The sequence below is a fragment of the Dipodomys merriami genome, unplaced genomic scaffold, assembly GCF_024711535.1.
Source record: "Dipodomys merriami isolate MVZ:Mamm:240054 unplaced genomic scaffold, mDipMer1.0.p SCAF_7, whole genome shotgun sequence".
NCBI classification, from domain to species: Eukaryota; Metazoa; Chordata; class Mammalia; order Rodentia; family Heteromyidae; genus Dipodomys; species Dipodomys merriami.
Genome location: NW_027206290.1, coordinates 18,274,506 through 18,294,043, shown reverse-complemented (window position 1 = coordinate 18,294,043; position 19,538 = coordinate 18,274,506). Strand labels below are relative to the sequence as shown.

General features: G+C 35.7%; 1 protein-coding gene across 1 annotated transcript in view; it reads left to right on the top strand.

The window, feature by feature from the left end:
* The window catches only part of Hfm1 (helicase for meiosis 1), an 87,204-nt gene that overhangs the window by 54,549 nt on the left and 13,117 nt on the right, over positions 1–19,538 (top strand). The window contains exons 24-32 of the mRNA XM_070007284.1: positions 1,743–1,840; positions 1,921–2,052; positions 5,185–5,270; positions 5,893–5,976; positions 6,096–6,253; positions 6,757–6,860; positions 8,065–8,211; positions 18,721–18,801; positions 19,040–19,155. Of these exons, the coding sequence (XP_069863385.1) occupies positions 1,743–1,840; positions 1,921–2,052; positions 5,185–5,270; positions 5,893–5,976; positions 6,096–6,253; positions 6,757–6,860; positions 8,065–8,211; positions 18,721–18,801; positions 19,040–19,155 (1,006 nt within the window). The remainder of the gene's footprint in view (positions 1–1,742; positions 1,841–1,920; positions 2,053–5,184; positions 5,271–5,892; positions 5,977–6,095; positions 6,254–6,756; positions 6,861–8,064; positions 8,212–18,720; positions 18,802–19,039; positions 19,156–19,538) is intronic.

Here is a 19,538-nt window from a genome sequence, read left to right as displayed (position 1 = left end):
ACTAAAAAATTTAAAAACAACTTTCAGACTAATTAAAATGAATTTACTGGTTGGGAGTATAGCTCAATGGCAGAACACTTTCCTAACATGTGCACGACCTTGGATTCAATCACCAGCACCATACCAAAAAAAGTGAATATTTTTAAAAATGAATATCGTTAAGAATGTGTTCTGTTGAGGTGAAAAGTAAACAATAGAAAAAAATGTTCTGTTTATATTTATCATCAGGAGCTTTCAGGCTGGCTTGAATGATAACCATGCATAAAAATAATATCCACCATTAAAACAAATGTAATACGTGTATTTAAATGATAGTGACAGTCTAGACAAGACAAATAATAAAGCCAACACATGAATTGAGGGAAGCATATATTATAGTGGATTACTATTCTGCTAATAGTGGGGAATGTATATATAAGTAGTAATTGGAACACTAAAGTTTACACTTGTCTACACAGTTTGAAATCACAAAGGCAGTAGTATGATTTTCTTCTATTCAAAGTACATTTCTAAGTATTTATGTTTTCTAAATATTTAGTACTAATGTTTCTAAGTATTTAGTACTAAGTATTAGTACTGAGGTCATTTTAAAGTGCATTAAGCTCATTTTTAATATAGCTTAATGAAATCAACTAGCCAATTAATTCTCTTCCTTGGCTAGAGATTATTATTTCTTTGGGATATTTCCTGACATCTCATTGAATCTTCTAATATGCCTATGAAACAGTCTTCTAAATATATGTATGCAATTCATCATGCAGGTCTATATCTTGAACATAGAAACTAATATTTTATGTCTTAGCTGTATTTTTCTGGTAATTAACATGTCCTTAGAAATCACAGAGAACTAAGAGACTATGTAGTCCAAACTTGTCATTTTACAAATGAATCAGTAATATTTGGGTATGTTATGACTTGCCAAGTATGATGCTACATTAAGGACTAAGCTAGAACTAGAATCTGGGTGGCTTGATTCACTTAGTTTTTGTTTTGTTTTGTTTTTTTAAGTATACTCTGTTTTAGTTTGTTTGTTTGTTTTTGCCAGTCCTGGTGCTTGAACTCAGGAATGTGATCACTGTTCCTGAGCTTCTTTTGCTCAAGGCTAGCACTCTACCACTTGAGCCACAGCACCATTTCTGGCTTTTTCTGCTTATGTGGTACTGAGGCACATGAACTCAAGGCATCGTGCATGTTAGGCAAGCACTCTACCACTAAGCCACATTCCCAGGTCCCCTTTAAATATACTCTGTTACATTAGTTACTGAATCAAATCAAGGTATTTCCCTATAAACATATTGTTTGAAATTTTAATGATTTCCTATACTCTGCCTAAAATTGGATTCTACATTCTTTTGGTTAGGGCTGTCAGATTTAAAAATTGATGAGTTATAATTGGTTTTATGCATACCATAATTTAAATTATTACTATAATCTCCCATATTTGTGCATCTTATTTGAGAATTGCCAAGAAGAGAGCATGCATCAATGTGGAGTTGTCATTTCTTATTGCAGAATTTACATGTAGTCTAACTTTTCACATGTATACATTCCTTTTCGCTAAATTTCAGATCTGTTCTTCTTTAAGTAGACATCAAAAGAGAGAGAGAGAGAAAGACTGAATTTTTGGAGGTTGGGAAAAGGAAGTCAGAGATAATACAAACCAAGACAGAAACAATTTTTCAATCAATAATGTTAAATACTGTAACTTTTCAAAGAAAACAATGAAATTTCTTTTTCCACAGTCTTATCCAGGCCCAGCTAGGATGCATTCCTATACAAGATTTTGCTTTGACACAAGATACTTCGAAGATTTTCAGAAATGGTTCACGAATTGCAAGATGTATGTTTCAGGAGAGTGGATTTTCAGTGTTTTCTCAGTAAACTAGCACACCAAGTTTAAGATTGGAAACTTTTTTTCAGGGCTGTCAGATTTTGTAGCTGCTCAAGAAAAGAAGTTTGCTGTGCTATTGAACAGTCTGATTTTAGCTAAATGTTTTAGGTGTAAACTTTGGGAGAACTCTCTGTATGTATCCAAACAACTGGAAAAAATTGGTAAGTACTGAATACAGCAAGCACTTTGTTATTATCTGCAATTTATTTTACTTTTACTATTGACAGAGTCATTCTATGTTGAATATATAACTGTAAAAAATGTGTTTTATGGTCCAAAATAAAGTACTTTATTTTGAAAGTCTGATTTTTATTTGTTCTTGCTTAAATGATTACATTTAAAATCAACTAAATAGTTCATGAGAAATGTCATCTGCTACTCTTTTTAATACTTTTTTCTCATACTGATAGTGAGCTTTTGTTCCAATTATTAATTAAGTTTCTTACTTCTCTGACTCATATTTTGCTTTGTTTTCAATGACAAAATACAAAACTAGGAATCCTGGCCATTTTAAATTATTTACAGAAAATTATGTTATTTATGTATATTTTAACTTTTTCCATTTTCAATAATAGATTTTTATTACCAGTCTGTTGAAAAAAGATCAAAGGTGTCATTTATAAAAAAAAACTGTAATTAGGCTCAAGGATTCTGGAATTATCCAGTTTTTACCTTTGACTTTCTTACCCTACTCCTTAAATGGCTAGAATTGTAAAAGGAAGGCTCAGCTTCTACTTAAGTTGTGAGAAATGCCAAATTCATTTTACAAAGACAAGTGTGTTCTAAACTGGCAAGGATTTCATTCAACAGTTGGAAAATAAAACCTTATAGAGCAATTTGAAATTAGGTGAAATAATTATTAGTGTTATTATTCTTGAAAAAGCCAGTCTTTCAAGGATATTGTTAAGTGTAGCATTCTGTCCTCTCCAGATTGACAAATACTAACTTGCCTATCATACAAACTCAGTACAGCTGAACAGAAAAAAAGCAAATATTCCTCAGAAAAATATTGATAGGAAACAAGTAAATCTAAACCAAAAGTAAATCTAAATGTTTATGGAACATGATAAAGAGAAACTAATACTAATTGATTTTAACAGTAAATATAAACTTTCAAAAGCTAAAAGTTGGAGCTGGGAAGGTGGCTCAGTGGTAGAGTGCCTGCCTCATATGAATGAGGCCCTGGGTTTGATTCCTTTGCACCACATAAGCAGAAAAAGCTGAAAGTGGCACTGTGGCTCCAGTGGTAGAGTGCTAGCCTTGAGCTGACGAGCTGAGGGACAGTGCCCAGGCCCAGAATTCAGGCCCCACGATCAACAACAGCAACAACAAGAAAGCTAAAAGTCAGGAAAAGTCTTGAGGAAAATGGAAATGAACATTAAAATATATTCATTTGAATCCTGGAACATTAAAAAGTGTTCATTAGAATACTGGAAGCTTTTGTCTTAAGAATGGGTAAGATAGCCAAGAATTGGTAACTCATGCTTGTAATCCTAGAAAGTCAGAAGGCTGAGACTGAGGATTGGTTTTTGAAGTCATCCTGGGCAGAAAAGTCTATGAGACTCCATCTCCAATTAACCAGCAAAAACTGGGCTGGAAGTAGTGCTCAAGTGGTGAGAGCATCAGCTTTGAGCAAATAAGCTGAGTAAAAATACCAAGGTCTGAGATCAAGTCCCGGTACTGGATAAGTAAATAAATAAATGTAAGAGAAATTCCCAAGAACAGTTTAAAAAATAGTGGTGTTACACCTTTATCAGTATTATATGTACTTTATACAGAGATAATTAAAGTATCATTTCTTAAAATGTCATTTTTTCACCAAAATGCTGGAAGTGCAGCTGTGGCTCAAGTTGGGAGAGCATCAGCCTTCAGCAAAATATGGTAAGGGAGAGCTCCCAGTCCCTGAATTCAAGCCCTAGGACCACCACAAAATAAGACAAAAAAAAATCCTGTTTAGTGACTGGTAAAATTTACTCATACGGTATATCAATTTAAAATTCCAGTGCCCGAAAGCATAAGGAAATAACAAAGGTACAAAGGAAAAATAAACTATATTTAAGGAAGAAAAGCAAAGCCAGTGTGAGCAGAGAGTATTCAGTAAGAAGAAAGTAGTGAGCAATTAAATGGGAGGGCTAGCTGTAGGGAATTCAGCCACAGTAAAATATATGTGTGTATACATATATATATATATATATATATATATATATATATATATGAAATGTCATTTTTAATGCAATGGAAAAAGATTGGAAGTTTTAGGCAGCAAAGAAAAATTATCTGGCTTAGGTACAGACACAGAACTATATATAATACACACACACACACACACACACACACACACACACACACACAATTTTTTTTTTGCCAGTCCTGGGGCTTGAACTCAGGTTCTGGGCACTGTCCTTGAGCTTATTTTTGCTCAAGGCTAGCACTCTACCTCTTGAGCCACAGCGCCACTTCCAGCTTTTTCTCTTTATATGGTACTGAGGAATCAAACCTGGGGTTTTACACATAGTAGGCAAGCACTCTACCATTAAGCCACATTCCCAGCCCCAGAACTATATTTTTAAGACAGAGACACTCAGAGTCCTAACTCTGAAGTCATATGCCTATCCTTAAATCATGTTGCTTTTTATCATACAGAGTTTATTTGCTAGAGTTTGCTGTATGGAAATTAACAATAAAGAGTTAAGAATACTAGAAGTTGTGTTTTAAAATTGACTAAGAGAAATTCATAAGACTAGGAGATGAGAGTTGTTGTGTCATACCTATAATAATAAAACTAAGGGTTGAATCATAATGTAGATCATGGCAGGAATGCTTGGGGAAGAGATCACAGTCACACAGAGTAACAAGAAGAAAAGGACTAGAAGAGTTTCCCATTCTCTTGGAAGCTTACTCTTACCAACTCCAACCCATTCCACCATACCTCTTAGTAAATTAGAACTCAGAAGTCTTGGTTACTTTCCATCATGCTTACTTCCTAAAGTTCTACCACCTCAACACTGACACACTGGGGACCAAGCTTCTAGTATCTAGATCTTTGGATAACAAACAATATGCTAACTATAACAGTTGTAAATTTTGCTGAATATTTTTAAAGCTTTTCTTTTATTAATTTTTGTGGTACTGGGGACTGACTGAACCCAGGTCGCATATAAGGTAGCAAGCACTCTTATTATTGAGACATATTCCTCAGTCCCCAAAATATTTTTATTAATGTAGTTGTATTTGAGTATAAGTTTCATTTAAAGTGGATTATTTAAAAATTGTTCCATTAATTTTTTTTACAGGTATAACATTGTCAAATGCCATGGTAAATGCAGGTTTGACTTCCTTTAAAAAAATTGAATCAACAGATGCAAGAGAACTTGAGCTGGTAATTAGTATTCACTTATTCCTAATGTTATCAAAGCCCAATTTAAATTCTAAAACCCAACTTTTATCACCTTATTTATAGAAAATTATTTCCTATAGTCATAAATATTTTGTCATAAATATATTTCTATAGTCATAAATATAGACATAAGGATTTAGAGTAATGATTACATAATATATAATAATTATTAAAACTATTGATTCTAGAACTGGAGATGTGTCTCAGATGGTAGAGTGCCTATGTAACAACTGGGAAGTCATGAGTTCAAATCCTAGTACCACCAAAACAAATGAACAAACAAAACCCTATTGATTAAAAATATATTTTTTTTTGTTAAGCTGGGTGTTAGGTGTAATCCTAGTTACTCAGGAGGCTTTGATCCGCTTTCAAAGCCAGCATGGGCAGGAAAGTGTATGAGACTCTTACTTACCTTTAATTAACACAGAAAATCAGAAGTGGAGCTGTGGCTCACAGTGGTAGAATGCTAGCCTTGAGCAAAAGAGCTCAGGAATAGTGCCCAGGCCATGAGTTCAAGCCCCATGACTGACAGATAAAAAAAATTCTATTGAAAGAGTTGCAAGCATGTAATGAGAAAATAATGATTAATTTATTTCCATTTCAGATTTTAAGTAGACACCCTCCTTTTGGAACTCAAATAAAAGAAGCTGTAATGTATCTTCCAAAGTATGAACTTGAAGTAGAACAGGTAAATATTTTTTGTTTCTTAAATATTTGGATTATTTCTTAAGAGTAAAGCTACTATAACTGGTATGAATAGTAAGGTTGTTTTTTAAAACACTTTTATATGCCTATCCTTTTTTGAAGATTGCAAGATACAGTAATACCATGGCGGAAATATTAGTGACACTTACGTTAAGAAACTTTGAACAACTACAAACTAAACGAACAGCACCAGATTCTCACTATACCACCTTAATCATAGGTGATTCAGACAATCAGGTCGTTTTTAAACACAAAATTATGTAAGTAATTAAGATCATGTGTTATATATATTCATATAGAGTTAACATTAACTATAAATCGTGTTATATAGTAGATACATATTCCAGATAGGCTTTATCAGTGCAACTTGGATTCAACAATGATTAAGAAAATTACGGTCAAAATAGCTTCATTGCAGGGAATGCATATAATCATAACATTCAATGTATATATGTGAAAAAGGAAGTGAAAAACTTGATATCAGTTTTGGTGGGGAGGATACATGGGACAGGAAAAAATGATGGGAGAGTGATAAAGATACACTGGACATTTAAGTAGACATGTTAAATTGTAACCCTGATGTACAGATGTGTATATTTGAAGATTAAAAATAAAAAATATAAAGATTTCTCTGTTAAGATTTTATTTTCCCTCCTCAGAATTTGGGGGAAGTAGTTTTCAGTACCCACTTTACTATTAGAAATGACTAATCAGGCGTAATCAACCCTTAAAAATTAATATTTCAGTGTTTATATTTTTTCAGGGATTCTGTTTTGCTAAAAGCTGGAAACTGGGTTAAAAAAATTCATGTGAAGAGAGCGCTTATATCTGAAGATCTTAGCATAAATCTAATTAGCTCTGATTTTGGTAAGTTAAGTAATGAAGATAAGCTGTAAAAATATGATAGCTTTTAAAATTATTTCCTTTATGCTAAGACAGATAAACAAAATCATATTAAATAAAATGGTACCTTTACATAATATAAACAAGTTTTAAGGAAAACATCATCTATTTTGATGTGGAAAATAGAACATAGATCAGAATAGTTCAAATTTGACTTGTTCAGTTATAGATATTTTCTTGGTTTTTTTTTTTTTGGGGGGGGGGTCTGGTCGTGGGCCTGAACTCTGGACCTGGGCACTGTCCCTCAGCTCTTCAGCTCAAGGCTAGCGCTCTACTACTTGAGCCACAGCGCCACTTCTAGCTTTCTTTTTTCTGCTTATGTGGTTCTGAGGAATCGAACCCGAGGCCTCATGCATGCAAGGCAAGCGCTCTACCATTGAGCCACCTTCCCAGCCCCTATAGATATTTTCTAACACAGTTAAATTTCAATAGTTATAGAAACATTTTTTATGAAAATTGATATACTCAAAACATTTTCTGCTTTTAAGAATGTTTTTATTTCCTGGAATTCTTTTTTTTTTTTTTTTTTTTTTTTGCAGTGGTGGGGCTTGAACTCTGGGCCTGAGCATTGTCCCTCAGCTATTCAGCTCAAGGCTAGCGCTCTACCGTTTGAGCCATAGCGCCACTTCTGGTTTTCTGGTGGTTTATTGGAGATAAGAGTTTCATGGCTTTTCTTGCCTGGACTGGCTTTGAACCATGATCCCCAGATCTCAGCCTCCTGAGTAGCTAGGATTACAGACGTGAGCCACTGGCACCTGGCTCTTTTCTGGAATTTTTATCACTAGAGTTAAAATAGCATAAGAGATATAAAAAGAAAGAAATGGCCAAAGAGCTGGTGGCTCATGCCTGTAATCCTAGCTACTCAGGAGGCTGAGATCTGAGGATCACAGTTTGACACCCAGCCCAAGCAGGAAAGTCTCTGAGACTCTTGTCTCCAATTAACCAGCAAAAAGCTGGAAGAGAAGCTGTGACTCAAGTGGTAGAGCACTAGCCTTGAGCAAAAAAGCTCAGGGACAGTGACTAGACCCTGAGTTCAAACCCTAGGACAAAGAGAGAGAGAGAGAGAGAGAGAGAGAGAGAGAGAGAGAGAGAGAGAGAGAGAGAGAGAGAGAGAGAGAAGGAACATGTCCTCATATATGGCCTCATTTATGACCTTTTCTCTTTCTAGTTGGACTTGATATTCAGCAAAAGTTTACAGTCTTTTATTTAGGACCCAAGAGCTTTGGAAGTCAAGTAATTAAGCAGAAAAAATCAGAAGCAGATATTTCCCATTTTGAACATCCAGATAGGTCTGCTGTAACAGGAGCTTGTAAAGGTAAATATCTCTTAATTTCTATAATACCTATTTTGTATTAAAACATCAGTAAGGTCAGGGAGGAGTATTGCTGTAAATACTACTTCACTCAGTTAGGGATACTCTGAAATTAGATATTTAAGTATCATGCATTAATAGTATGTTGGTATATGGTAGGAAGTCTTTCTTATAGTTAATATTTCTCTATTTGAAATGGTATTTAGGTCAGAAAGTATTTGATTATTCTTTTATATGAATTTTCCCTTTTCTATGTCTACTTCATTCTAATAGCCATTATCAGGAAGAGAATATGTACAAAAATCTACAGATTTGATAAAGTAGACTAGAATGAAAATTAGTTTTCTTACTATGGGAATTTTTCAAAGATATACAGAAGGATATAATGAACTGTTAGATACTGATTAACCAATTTAAACAATGATAAAGGTGTTTTATTCAAATCTTGCTTGAATTTCCCCCATTCATCCTTTAAAGCAAATCTCAAGTATCATATTAACCCTTCTATTCACATTAGACAGTGAAGCAGTAAAAATTAATATATAATGAGGTATAACTATGCAGCCATTAGAAAATAACTTGATACAGATATATAATCACAATTATAATTAATTTTGGTATGAACATAATTGATACAACTAATTTGGAAGTAATAATAGTATTATAAAGCTTAGTAGTAGTATTTACAAAGCTTAACATACATATATTCTATGATAGAGCAATTCTTTTTCTAGGATTACACTTGGTAGAAGTATGCATATACGTTCACAAAAAGACATTTGTTTTAAAAAGTTATTGTATATACATTTGTATATTAAAAATGGAAAAGGATTTGTCTAGATTTCAATGATATTCTTCCTTTAATTCTTTCATGAAAATTCACAGATCCCCAAAGATAGATAAATGAGTAGATCTTTAAAACATAACACTTCCCCATCAAAAAAGTAGGCTATAGGGGCTGGGAAGGTGGCTCAGTGGTAGAGTGCTTGCCTTACATGCATGAGGCCCTGGGTTCAATTCCTCAGCACCACATAAACAGAAAAAGTCGGAAGTGGTGCTGTGGCTCAAGTGGTAGAGCACTAGCCTTGAACTGAAGAGCTGAGGGACAGCACCCAGGCCCAGAGTTCAAGCCCCACAACTGACAAAAAAAAAAACAAAAAAAAGTAGGCTATAGTTATTTATACTACAAATTCTCAAATTTCCATTCTGGCCACAATTTCTTGGCTACAAAGTTATCAGGAAACTTCTTTTTTGCAATCCAAAATTGAAATTCCCAGAAAAGAGGAAATATCTCAGTTTAAGAAAGAATTTAGGGGACTGGAGGCATGACTCCGTTTGTAGAGCACTAACCAATAAGTGAAAACATCAGGCACTGAGTTCAAGTTCCAGTCTCAGACAAAAAAAAGAAAGAGAGAAGGGCAGGAGAGAGAGAGAGAGAGAGACAGACAGAGAGACAGACAGAGAGACAGACAGAGACAGAGACAGAGAGAGGAGAGAGAAAGAAAAGAAAAGAAGGAAAGAAAGAAAGAAAGAAAGAAAGAAAGAAAGAAAGAAAGAAAGAAAGAAAGAAAGAAAGAAAGAAAGAAAGAAAGAAAGAAAGAAAGAAAAAGAAATTTACATTGGGCATTTGTATCTCACACCTGTTATCCAAGATACTTTGGAAGGCTGAGATCAGAATGATCTTGGTTCTAGGCCAGCATATGCAAAGAAAGCTTATGAGACATCATTTCAGCCGAAGAAACTTGCATCTGTGGCATGCATATATCATTCATGCTAAATTTGGGCAAAAGGTGAGGCTCTACCTCAAAACATCCAGTGCAAAAAGGGATTGGAACCATGGTTCAGCAGTAGAATATTCTTAGCAAGTAGGAGGCCCTGAGTTCAAGCCAAGACAATTTGGGATGATTAGGGCTGCAGTAGGATAGTATAAACTCAAAACTGTCATGTCAGATAGCCCTCTTTTACCATATGCAGAGAGAATCAAAGGTGGATGGACTATGAAGGAAAGGGAAAAGGAAAGCAGAGGTACAGAGTGAAGCAGAGTTGAGAATGCCAGGGCTGAGGTCTAATGGCTTTCCAGTTCCTACTTCTAAGCTACAGGAAAGCTTAGCTACATTAATGCTTTGGGGTTCTATGAGATATATATGTTCACATATTTTTCTGCCCAATATCAGCTCTTTGTTTAAAATAGCTTGAATTGTTTCTGTTACTGAAGCTGCTATGAAAGATTGGATGTCTGCTATACTTTGTACTTAGCATCAGTCTTTTATAAAGGCAGAGGTTCTCCCCATATTTAGCAAAGCCCTGCAGAAAGCACACAGAAGATGTATCCTATCAGACAGGTAATATTTTATACATACACAGCTATTCTAAATCTGAAGAATTTATATACATCTGATTGTATAACTTAATACTTTCATGAAAATTCACAGATCTCCAAAGATAGATAGATGAGAACTTTTAAACCTAACATATATAAACTCTGTCGAAGAGTTCAGTGATTTACCCTACTAAGATTGTGCCACAAAATTTGTTTTTTTTGTTTTTTTGGTTTTTTTAATTTTAATTTTTATTTTTTGTGAACATACTGTACAGAGGAGTTACAATTACATGGGCAAGATAATGAGTACATTTCTTATCAAGCATTGCAGCCTCCTCCTTTGTTAAAATTTGTGTTTTTTAACTAAACAATTTAAGTCATTTTGTTTTCATGCCATTAAATTACACAAATTGACACCACTGCTTCTTGTGAGTTTATATCTTGATAAACTCATCCAGTTGAAATGCATTTAATATACCAAACCTATTGATCACCATAGTTTCACAACATAGCACCTATGAAATCTAGTTGATTACTCACAAAATGGTAAGGTACTGGAGCCATGACTCCCTGCCACTGCTAGTATTGCAAGAGGGCAGTACGCACCACACAGCATTAACCTCATGAAAGATAAAAACTCAGACATTTAAAGAACGGTTTCTATTGGATGCATGTCACTTTCCAGTCAATGTAAAGTTGAGAATCATCAAGTTGGAGACTGTCTTGTATTTGGTTCAGATAGTATAGTTCAGTACAATTCTAGTTGAGATCATTAACAAATTTGCTTTACTTGAAGTACTTGGAACCAACAGCTTTAAACCATCGAAATGTATTTATGGCAAAGCTACCAAACTATGTGCATCTTAGATTATGATAATATGAAGTATGAAACATGATAAAAGTGTATTTAAGAATTCAGCTTTAGACTGTTCACAATAGCTAGGATATGGAAACAACACAGATGCCCCACTACAGATGAATGGATCCAAAAATTGTGGTATCTATACACAATGGAATAATATGCAGCCATTAGAAATGACAAAATAATGGCATTTGCAGGGAAATGGATGGAGCTAGAAGGAATCACGTTGAGCGAGGTAAGCCAAGAGCAAAGAGACAAACGGTACATGGTCTCCCTGATAAGTGGATGCTAAATCCAAAATGTTAGGTGATACGACAAAACTAACAGGACTTAAGAAACAAAGAACTCCCACTCATCTAGTCGAACCACTACTAAATATCCCCATGCTGCTGATCACATGTATGGTGTATAACATGTGTATACTGTTATATGTTATAGGCTGTGATAGACAATTTGCTCCAGGAAAGTTAGAATGAACTTGTGACTTTAAATGAGCATCATTATTCCACAATACTGTGAAATTCGGGAAATTATGTAATCACTTAATCACAATCAAAAAAAAAAAGAACCTCAGGGAAGGGATAGTAGGGGGAAAACAATGGAGGGGGTAACAATGCTCAATAGGAAGTGTACTCATTACCTTACTCATGTAACTGTAACCCTCTGTATAGTATCTTTACAATAAAAAAAAATATGACTATGTAGCAAAAAAAAAAAAAAAAAGAATTCAGCTTTAGGAAGTGGTGCTGTAGCTCAAGTGGTAGAGCCTTGAACTGAAGAGCTCCCAGGCCCAGAGTTCAAGCCCTATGATGGACAACAACAACAACACCAAAAGAATTCAGCTTTTAGTTGACTTCCAGGATGCTTATTTTATAATTATCGAAGTCTTACAGTTTGCATTTGTTAATAAGACAAATTCGATCATTCTCAGCATGTTGGGAGCAGGGTGGAATGACGTGGAAGAACAGATACATTCTAAATACCATTTTCGGCAGAAATAAAAGTATACAGTTGTCATTTCTGACATACATGCCAACTCTATCTTAAAAATTTTGGAAACAGATTTCAGAATCAGATAATTAAAATTAAAATCAGATAATATAATAATATAATATAACAATAAAATAATAATCAGATAATAAAATAATCCAGATCTGTTTTCACCAGTGGGAGAAACTGTGTACATAGTCACCATCTACCATCTTGTGGCAGTGTTTAAAAATGCATCTTTTCAGAAGTCTTAGATTAAGACAGAGGTAACTATGCAAAAAGGACATCTTAGGCTGGGAAGGTGGCTCAGTGGTAGAGCGCTTGCCTTGTATGCATGAGGCTCTGGGTTCGATTCCTCAGTACCACATAAGAAAAAAGAAAAAAAGCCAGAAGCGGCACTGTGGCTCAAGTGGTAGAGTGCTAGCCTTGAGCTAAAGAGCTGAGGGACAGAACCCAGGCTGTTCATGCCCCACGACCAGACCCCCCCCCAAAAAAAAAAGAAAAGAAAAGAAAAAGGACATCTTGCATGCATTTCCTTCTTATTCCCCAAATAATCTGTTTTCTAAACAAATTAAGTTAATCTCTAGGAAGAAAACCAAAGCAACTAGTTTAATTAGAGAGACAGCATGATTGAAAGAGTAGTCTCTGGAATTATCCTACAAAAATTCAAATCTCCAGTTTACTACGTACTAATAGCATAGTTCAGAGCATGTACCTAACATCTGTATGATTTAGTTTTCCCACTGAAATTGAGATATAATAAAAGTACCTCATAGGCAAACAACCAAAACTGGCCATATATTTGAAGACAGGATAATGCAAGAATGTAACAAATGTAATAGAAAACTGTAAGTAACTATATAGAAATTATTGTAAAGATTAAATTTCTACCATAAAATAGAACATGATACCATTTTTTCAAAGTATAAGAGCAAACACAGGAAAGTAAAATCTGCAATCTGAAACAAACACTGGAGCCTCTAGTTGAGTGTCCTCTTAATAAAAATAGAGTCTAAATGAAGGCAAAAAGCAACGAGAACAGAAAATTATAAGAGAAAAGAGTGGGAAATCAAAGAGCCTAATATCTGACTAACAAGTGTTCCAAAACAAATGAAAAAAAGTATTTTCTAGACCTAAAATGAGACATAAATCTGCACAACCAAAAGGCTCACTTAATGCTAAGCAGATTGAATGAAAGAAGATCTACAAACAAGGAATAATTGCAATGCTTCAGAATATCATGGGTAAAGGTAAAATCATAAATGTTTCCAGAGAACAAAAATCAAGGTTGTAGTAAGTTTTGTTTTTATTAGCAACTCTGGATACTAGAAAAAAATGGCTAAAATTCCAGGGATGAATTATTTCCAACTATACCCAAGTTAAACTCTTAACTAAATGTTAAAGACTCTAATACATTCAAAGATTCAAAAAGTTTCACTCTCACACGTCTGTTTTCAGTTAGTTGCTTCAGGATAAACCCCAGTAAAATGAGGGAGCTAATGAGGAAAGAAGTAAGGACAGAGCAATATAATGGAAATTTCAGGATGATAGCTATAAGATATGTTCCCCAGATTGGGAACATAGAGTGCTTGCCTAGCATGCTTGAAGCTCTAGGTTCAATTCCTCAGTACCATATAAGCAGAAAAAGCTGGAAGTGGCACTGTGCTCAAATGGTAGAGTGCTAGCCTTAAGCAAAAGAAGTTCAGGGACAGTGCCCAGGCCCTGAGTTCAAGCCCCAGGACTGGCCAAAAAAAAGAAAAAGAAAAAAAAGATATGTTCATATTGCATTAGGAGGAGGAGAGGGCTAGAGAAAGGAGGCATCCATGAGTTTGGGGGGAGTGGGCGGGGGCGGGGGAGACTCAAATGGATTGGGTGCTTTATTTGTTTTTGTTGGTCGTGGGGCTTGAACTCAGGCCTGGGAGCTATCTCTCAGCTCTTCAGCTCAAGGGGAGTGCTATACTGCTTGAGCCACAGCGCCACTTCTGGTTTTCTAGTAGTTTATTGGCAATAAGAGTCTCAAAGACTTCCCTGCCTGGGTTGGCTTTGAACCATCATCCTCAGATCTCAGCCTTCTGAGTAGCTAGGATTACAGGCATGAGCCACCAGCACCCAGCTTAGGGTGTCTTTTTATATTTATCTTTTTTTTTTAAATATTGAACTTCTGGGGCTGGGAAGGTGGCTCAGTGGTAGAGTGCTTGCCTTGCATGCATGAGGCCCTGGGTTCAATTCCCCAGCACCACATAAGCAAAAGAAAAAAAGCCGGAAGTGGCACTGTGGCTCAAGTGGTAGAGCACTAGCCTTGAGCTGAAGAGCTGAGGGACAGCACCCAGGCCCAGAGTTCAGGCCCCACGACCAGACCCGATAGATAGATAGATAGATAGATAGATAGATAGATAGATAGATAGATAGATAGATAGATAGATAGATAGATAGATAGATAGATAGATACAGAACTTCTAAGACACTTATATGGCTAAGCTAAAAGGAACACAATATACTGTTAAAGAAAAGGACTCCATTTGATTCTACATTAAAAATATTTTTGCCTTCCATATGTCTTCTAGCCATTTTGTCTAACTCTGCTTCTGCTGCTGTTACTATAGACTGAGTTACCATCATTTTCTTGCCTAGTCTTCTTACTCTTCTTAACTAGTTTTATTGCATCCATTCTGTCCTTTCCCAAATCTCTTCATATTATAAACCATATAGTGATCTTTTTTAGTCTATAAATTTAATATATCTCTTTTCTGCTTAAAACAAAGGTCATTAGCAGGTCCTACAAGTCACATGGTCACATGCCCAACCAATCCCTAAGCAACAACATGGCATATGATACCTGATCTTACCTCACATCTAAAGATTTGGCAGGAAGCACACAAGAGACCCAAAGACAGATAAGGCAGTTAAATTCTTTAGATAGGCAAATTCTTTCACAGACAGCAAAGTAAGATCATATCCACTCATATCTTCAATCCCACAGGATAACACTGAACTAGAGGGGCTAGGTGATAGAAGTGATGGGTTGCTTTGTTCTTTAAGATATGAACTCTATGCTGGAGCTAAGCAGTTTTACAGCATGCAGCTGTATCTGAAAGGGGCAAAGTGGCAAGTCCCATGGCTTCCTGGAATCAGGGAAGCAGGTGAGTCACCTCTTCATTGCAGCCTCCCACAGGATAGGGAGCCTCCTGCTGGCCAAGGAGTCAGCTCCTTATATCCATCTTACCATGATCTAGGATCAAATGGTATCTTCCAGTTCCTCAACCCTTCCTGCATGGCTGATGTATGGATGACATTTGAGCTACTTTGAAACTTGATAGGCTTCAGAAAAACCTGAAAGAAGGTATTCTCAGATGGAACCAAAGGTACAAAGGAAGGTGTGGGACAATTTGAAGAATGACAAGTGAGAGTGTTTTGATGGAAGTACAATTAATTATGGGTGCTAGAAAGGGAGTCTGGAGTAAGATTGTTCAGGACCTTAAATATAGGATTCCTTTTCTTAGCAAGAGTAGTAGCTAATGTTGCTAAGTGGACAGATTATCTAATCAAATTTTTGGAGGATTACTTATGCAACAATGTATATAATACATTGGAACATGGGAGTCTGGATTCAAACCAGTTAATGTCTCAATGAAAGGTAATATAATTACAAGTTGAGATCTACTTTTTTAATTGGTAAGTCATGGAACTCCTTACAAAGTATAATGTCCATCTGTCAATGGCCCCTTATCTGCCTTTGGGGAAAATATGGTTTGTGTGACATGCTACAGGAAATGAGCAGAGTATCCTCTGCACAGCAGATAAAGTCATAGTTAGAAGAAATTTATTATAGGATTTCATAATAAATTGGAGGAGACTCTGAAAAATGAAGGGAAAACAAAGGTCAGGTCTTAAATACTATCAGAAAGTAAGGTATCAGCCATTTTGTTAGTTTTTATATTGAAGATAGGTTGAAAAAAATAGTAGTCATTTCTGTTAGCCAGAAGAGGGGGATGTTTCATTATTTTTGTGGTTCATGAGCATTCTGTCTGGTTTCAGAAATCATTACTTGGTAGTCCTATCTCTTTTCTAGTATGGGTCACAGAGTAGTCTTATCTGAATACTGTTTATCATCTCAAAATTATTTATGTTTAGTTGAGACTACTGTGATTTATCTGTCAACATGCAAATGCCAGAGAGTTTAAAAATCATCAGTACATATATTAATTTTTGTCACTGTGGCAAATACTTGAGAGAAACAATTTAAAAGGAAGAGAGATTTGTTTGGACTCTCAGTTTCAGAAGTGTCAGTCTGCATTTGGCTGGCTCTGTTTTTGTCCTGTGGTGAGGCCGTATACCATGGCAGACCGACATGGAAGAAAAGTCACTCAGCTCATGTCATCCAGGAAGCAGAAGGACAGGATTCCCTTCAAGGATTCCATAATTCCTTTCAAGTGCACTCTCTCAGTATCCTTCCTCCTCCAACCAGGCCTCACAACCCACCACCTCCCAATAGTGCCATCCAGTTATGAATTCCTCAGTGGACTAGTATAGAGCCCTCATGATCCACTCACCTCTCAATGATTAGGTCCACCAACTAGGGACCAAGCCTTCAATACATGTGCTTTTGGAGAATTCTTCATATCTTAACTATAACAGTACCTGATAGCCTGACCTGCTCAGCCCAGAAAGAGTTATCTCTTGTCTCATATATTGAGCAACCTCATGCATTTATCCTAAACAACTACATTGTCCTGGTGGTGCATAGCTTGAAAAACATTAAACAGTGGCACTAAAAATGAAGGGTAAATGACTGAGAAAGGTAAAAGGTTTTCAAAACTCTCTGCCATCTTCAATATGCGCAGGTCACTTAAAAGTTACACTCCAACAAAAATAAGCTGCTGTCTGTTTTTACAATCTGTGATTTTTCTACCCTTGAGCATTATGCCTTTATCATTGTGCTCCTTCTCATATCCAGATGTCAGTCTGTCCTTTAAGAGCCAATTAAAGCATCTCCCCCAACTCAATGTTAGTAGTTGACAGTAAGATCAAGAAAAGGTCTACTTAAACCAGGTGCTGGTGGTTCATGCCTATAATCCTAGCTACTCAGGAGTCTGAGATCTGAGGACCAGCCAGCCTGGGTAGCAAAGTCCATGAGACTCTTATCTCTAATTAAGCGCCAAAAAACTGAAAGTGGAGCTGTGGCTCAAGTGGTAGAGTGCTAACTTTGAGGAAAAAAGCCAAAACCAAAAACCTCAGGGATAGTGCCCAGGACCTGAGTTCAAGGCCCAGTACCAGCATAAACCAAAACAGGCTCATTTAAAATACAGTAAATAAGCTGGGCACTGGTGGCTCATGCCTGTAATCCTAGGTACTCAGGAGGCTGAGATCTGAGGATCACGGTTCAAAGCCAGCCTGGGCAGGAAACTCCATGAGACTCTTTATGTCCAATAAAAAAGACACCAGAAAACCAGAAGTGGTGCTGTGACTCAAGTGGAGCACTTGCCTTGAGCTGAAGAGCTGAGGGACAGCGCCCAGGCTCAGAGTTCAAGCCCCATGACCAGAAGAAAAAAAAACAGTAGATAAAGGATAAATTGCATATCTGAATATATTTATTTTAAATTTGAGCAGTCAAAACTCGAATTTCCTTGAATTCACCTAGCCAATTCTTATATCTCTAAAGCACTTATTTATAAGATTTATTGTGTCTATATGTATACTATTTAACAACCAGACAGTGGTGCCATCAAACTATCATGAAATTTGCTTCTCTCTAGATTCTCGGGCTTAACTATTAAACAGAAAAATGTTTTAAATCTGCACCCTCATTTTCCCCTCATTTAAGACAAAGTTTTAGGCTGTATTTATTTGGCTCTATTTATAATAGGAAGGTTGAAAGCAACATCAATATCTTGATATTTCTTGGGAAAAACAGGATGAGCCAACAGTGGGACAGGAACTGTTATCAAAAATAACTTTTAGATAAGGATGAGGAGACTGACAGTGGGAACAAATGGGAGAGGAGAGAATGAAAGTATATACACATGTGAAAGAAGAGTAATGAAACTGTTTAAAATGGTTAAAAAGGAGAATCAATAGGGATGATAATAGAGGGGGTATATTTGATCTAAGTATCTCATAAGCATAGATGGAAATATCACACAATAAAACCCTTTTGTACAATTAATATATACTGATAAAATGAAGAATAGTATTTTTAAATTGTATATGGTTAACATTTGAGGAAGTATACATATCATAATCCTCTTGTTCTATATGAAAAAAAGACACTGGGAAAAATGACATAGTAGTTCAAAATAATAGATTTAATAACAAAGTGGTTTGCGTTTCCTATTTAATTTAGGAACAACTCCCTGCAAAAAACCTGGGAACCGAGAATGCAATCATCACTGCAAAAATAAACATACATGTGGACATGACTGCTGTGAGTTCTGTAGAACAACTTTTTTCAAACTAAAAGTGAATGTCCTTGGCCTCCCAGTTATCTAGAAATAACATCCTAGTTATCTATCTGTGATATTACATCATGCAACTTACAAGTCTGAAATAGTTTTCTTTCTTTTGGAGCAAAATGGAAAAAGTAAATATTAAATTTGAAATAAAATTGGCTTTATATTGAATAATAATTAAAGTTTAATGTAAAGAATCTTACATTTTTATAGGTAAAATTGGGGTTGCACAGAAGTTAGAAGTTAAAGAGTCAGCAATTTCTTCATATTTATCTGACTTAAGGAACAGGAATGCTGTTTCATCTCTTCCTCCATTTAAATGTCTCAAGGTTAGTTTTAGTATCATTTTTCTTTTGGTTTTTATCGTTAAGTGAAAGTAAATATTTGTTCTATGTATCCATTAGGTAGGTATTTACAGTATATAAAGTATATAAAGACCCTGGGTCTTTAACATGCTAAGCAAGTACTCTACAACCTGAGCCATGTCACCAAGCCACTTCATTTCTTGCCCTTCCATCATCTGTCCTGGACTGGGATGGAAATTCTGAAGTTGATCTGCATCTAAATGGGTACTGAGCTAGAGCCTTCCTTCCAAGCAATAAAAGAATGAATTTCTACTGGTTGGTAGGCTAGTCAGTAGCAGATTTATCTTGAGCCTAAATTATCATATCCTAGAAAATCCCCTTTTTTTAGGATTTTCATAATAATAAAG